This window comes from Salmo salar, chromosome ssa26 (assembly GCF_905237065.1).
Source record: "Salmo salar chromosome ssa26, Ssal_v3.1, whole genome shotgun sequence".
In the NCBI taxonomy this organism is placed as follows: Eukaryota; Metazoa; Chordata; class Actinopteri; order Salmoniformes; family Salmonidae; genus Salmo; species Salmo salar.
Window position 1 is genome coordinate 10,539,323 of NC_059467.1, and position 4,640 is coordinate 10,543,962.

Sequence of the window (4,640 nt, forward strand, 5' to 3'; positions counted from 1 at the left end):
TCATTACTGTGTGACCTGAGTGCACTTATTCCTTTACGCATGCACTTTAGTTTTCAATATTTGAGTTCAGTGGCATCTGTACGTTATTGTACAGTTGTATAGTATTTAACTTATTAATTACCAATGACATGTAGGCGTATGCAATATTATCACACTCACTGTACATCACAAAACCACACTCCCCCATGTTTGAGAATTTTTTCTGAAGCAAGACTTTGGTTGACTTGGTTGACATCTGATGCTTTTTTGAAATGTACCAATATTCTGAGGAACAACCGCATCTGTCTGCCTACAGTATAAAAACTGCACGTCTATCATGTTCACAACAGACTGATCCTGGGCATCCTGCAGTCATTCACCATGGCACCTGTCTTTGTGCTGACCATTTTCATCGCCGTTCTCTGCTCAGTTCAGGGCCGATCTACAGGGGTAAGTGTCTATCTGAGACTATTGGGAAAACCCTGTGCATGATGAATTATTTGCGTTTTAAACATTTTAACCTATTTTGTTGCATATTTCCTTCTGCTGTTGGCATACAGAAAGCTCCATTTGAAAGGAGTGAAGAGGACATGGAAATTGGTATGTTCATCCTGTCTTTATAAACATTTAGTTTCTGACATTGTATTATGTATCTAAATATCATGTTCCATAAATGAAACCTGGTTTTATTAATCATTCATTTTTAGAATGTATATGACGTACAGTACCAGTCAAAGTTTGGACACACCTACTCTTTCAAGGCTTTTTCTTCATTTGCACAATTTTCTACATTGTAGAATAATAGTGAAGACATCAAAACTATGAAATAACACATGGAATCATGTAGTAACCAAAAAAGTGTTAAACAAATCAAAATATATTTGAGATTCTTGAAAGTAGCCACCCTTTGTCTTGATGACAGCTTTGCATACTCTTGGCATTCTCTCAACCAGCTTCATGAGGTCGTCACATGGAATGCATTTCGAAAAACTGGTGTGTCTTGTTAAATACATTTGTGGAATTTCTTTCTTAATGCGTTAGAGCCAATCAGTTGTGTTGTGACAAGGTAGGGGTGGTATACAGAAGATAGCCCTATGTGGTAAAAGGCCAATTCCAAATAATGGCAAGAACAGCTCAAATAAGATAAGAGAAATGACAAAGTTTCTTCAAGTGCAGTCGCAAACACCATCAAGCGCTATGATGAAACGAGCTCTCGTGAGGACCCCCACAGGAAAGGAAAACTCAGAGTTACCTATGCTGCAGTTAATTAGAGTTACCAGCCTGAGAAATTGCAGCCCAAATAAATGCTTCAGAGGTCAAGTAACAGAGGAGACTGCGTGAATCAGGCCTTCATGGTTGAATTGCAGCAAAGAAACCACTACTAAGAGACCCCAATAAGAAGAGACTTGCTTGGACCAAAAGATGAGCAATGGACATTAGACCGGTGGAAATCTGTCCTTTGGTCTGAGTCCAAATTTGAGAATTTTGGTTCGAACCACCTTGTCTTTGTGAGATGCAGAGATGGTGAACGGATGATGTCCGCATGTGTGGTTCCCACCGTGAAGCATGGAGTAGGAGGTGTGATGGTGTGGGGGTGCTTTGCTGGTGACACTGTCAGTTATTTATTTAGAATTCAAGGCACACTTAACCAGCATGGCTACCACAGCATTCTGCAGCAATACGCCATCCCATCTGGTTTGCGCTTAGTGGGACTCATTTGTTTTTCAACAGGACAATGACCCAACACACCTCCAGGCTGTGTAAGGGCTATTTGACTAAGAAGGAAAGTGATGGAGTGCTGCATCAGATGACCTGGCCTCCACAATCCCCTGACCTCAATCCATTTGAGATGGCTTGGGATGAGTTGGACCGCAGAGTGAAGGAAAACCAACAAGTGCTTAGCGTTTGTGGGAATTCCTTCAAGACTGTTGCAAAAGCATTCCAGGTGAAGCTGGTTGAGAGAATGCCAAGAGTGTGCAAAGCTGTCAAGACAAAGGGTGGCTACTTTGAAGAATCTCAAGTATAAAATATGTTGAACAATCTTTTTGGTTACTACATGATCCCATATGTGTTATTAGATAGTTTTGATGTCATCACTATTATTTTACAATGTAGAAAAGAGAAAAAATAAAAACACTTGAATGAGTGGCTGTGTCTAAACGTTTGACTGGTACAATATATTATCTTATTGTAATATTAGTTATTAGGGACACAGTTGCATTTAAGCAATTTTTTTATCCCATTCCGCAGACAGCACCCGCACCAATAACATTGAGGAGGAGGATTTTTCTGCTTCAACGCTCATTGAGAAGGCCAACAGAAATCTTGGTAAGGCAGCCTGAATATTCCTACCCTGCATTTAATGACACCGAGAATGAAACACAGATAATAACCTTCACTTGGTGTTGTTTTCTAGGGAAAAGACTTGACGAGCCACTAGTCATGTTTGGGGACATTGCAGTAAATACTGGGTTCATGAACGCTGACCCCTGCACAGCTCACACCTGCAAATGGCCGAAGTCCTCTGATGGGAAAGTTTACGTGCCCTATGTGATCTCTAATCAATACTGTAAATATTTTTCTTCTCTGAAATGATTTTCTTCTGAGCTTAATGGTTTGGTTTTACTATACTATATGAGTCTGTGTGTGCGTGTGTGTATTGAGTTTCTGACTTTCTTGTTGCTCCATTGAGCAGCGCCCCAGGAGAGGTCCGTTATTGAAGGTGGGCTGCAAACTTTTGCTGCATCAACCTGCGTCCGATTCTTTCCGCGAACCAATCAGAGGGACTTTGTGGACATCCAGTCTCTGTCAGGGTATGACCGCTGCACATTACGAGACCTGTTATACTTGTCTTCTGCCACTCTTATTTACTTAGTGTTTACATGACAATTTACTTTACCGTTATTGCTACAAAAAACAATACTTTACTACTTTTAGAAATGACCTTTATGTCTTCCGTATACACTCTTGTTTGTAGCTGTTACTCGTATGTTGGACGCCAGCAAAATGGCCAGGTGGTGTCTCTGAATAGGAACGGATGTGTCCATCTGTCTGTGGTGCAGCATGAACTGCTGCACGCCTTGGGCTTCAGACACGAGCATTCGCGCAGTGACCGTGACAGCCATGTTCAAATCCTGACTCAGAACATTTTGCCTGGTTAGTGCTTTCTACATCCACAGATGCTGAATTTATAATATATATTTTTAAATAACTTCGTAGGTAAATAATAAATACTATTGTTTACAAGATATGTAAATATTATTCCTGCCCATTTTGAGTAAGACATATTAGTAAAACTTTAAGAACTTGAATGTAAACTTTAGTGTACTTCTATCTGATTATAATAATACATTAGTATTTCATTATTTGTAAACATGTAGAAACACTGACATGGATTTATAAGCTTTTCAATTAATAAGCATTTATAACATTCATAACAATCTGTAAAGCATTTCTTTATAAGCGTGACTTATTCATGAAAGTTATTATACTGTGTAAGAACATGATTTATCATGCATTTTCCATCATAGGAAAGGAATCCAATTTCAATAAGGTCAACACGATAAACTTGGGGACTCCATATGACTATAATTCTGTCATGCAATACTCAAGGTAAGTTGAGGACATAATGGAAAGGTTTTCTTTACTGCAATAACAGCTATAATGTTGTATGGCTAAAATAATTTGACCTTTCATAGTCTACTCATGTTATCCTTTAATTTCAATTGATGGTGTGCGAGCTTTCTGCCCAATGTTGTCTGGTTCCAGGTTTGCCTTCTCCAAGAACAATCAGCCCACCATTCTTCCAATCCCTGACAATAATGCAGTTATTGGCAAGGCAACTCAGATGAGCCCTATGGACATTCTGCGGATCAATCGTCTCTACAACTGCAGTAAGTGCCATTTTAAGAAGACCTGTTTATCATAACTGCAAAGAATAAGAGTTGTGATTATTATACCTGCCTGTAAACTTCACGATACCGTTGCTCAATCAATTTGAGATATGTGGGAATATAGTATTTGAATTGAATTTAGTGATATTCTGTATTTATACTGTTATAAATTGGTGTATAGATTATTTTTTAAAGCTTTGAGCACCATCAACTCAAAAGGCAGAAATACAGCATGTCAATTCTAATAATATTTTATTTTTCCCTTCTCTTTTATTAGGAAAGCAGTTGGACTGATTTGAAAAGTGCGAGGGTAGAGCGTCTGCTGAGGATTGTAACTGCAGTTATAGCTTGCTTTTCAACTTTGAACATGAATTTAAGAAACAAATGATGTTTTATGCTGATAGAATGAATTGAGATGCAGATTAAAAAAAAATTTTCAAGTATATCTTTACGTCCGTATATCAGATATGTTATGGCTTATCATAGAACATTGGTATGGCAAAGCAAAGTGCTGTGGTCTACTGAAACATTATCACAATAAACATGTGTAGCAACGTGTATTTGATAGCCCGTTCTACGTTTGTTATGGTTTATGTTTATTTTTCTGATTGCAAAGGGTACATTGATGGTGATTATCATATAACGTGCACAGGTGTGCAAGTGGATTAGTGGGTAAAACTAAAACCTTCTGTATATTTTTAGGGGAGTTAACAAGGCTCTCTCACCACAGACTACAGTAATGACACATGTCCCAACTCCCACACGCAC

General features: G+C 38.6%; 1 protein-coding gene across 1 annotated transcript; it reads left to right on the top strand.

Annotated features, from left to right (window-relative positions):
* The first annotated feature begins 262 nt into the window (after positions 1 to 262).
* LOC123724004 (low choriolytic enzyme) lies at positions 263 to 4,432 on the top strand. The gene is made up of 9 exons (XM_045708961.1): positions 263 to 429; positions 540 to 579; positions 2,230 to 2,307; positions 2,396 to 2,548; positions 2,675 to 2,792; positions 2,957 to 3,135; positions 3,510 to 3,591; positions 3,748 to 3,872; positions 4,150 to 4,432. Exons 1-9 carry the CDS (start codon positions 361 to 363, stop codon positions 4,164 to 4,166), a joined length of 861 nt encoding a protein of 286 aa, XP_045564917.1. The 5' UTR covers positions 263 to 360; the 3' UTR covers positions 4,167 to 4,432.
* The last annotated feature ends 208 nt before the right edge of the window (positions 4,433 to 4,640 follow it).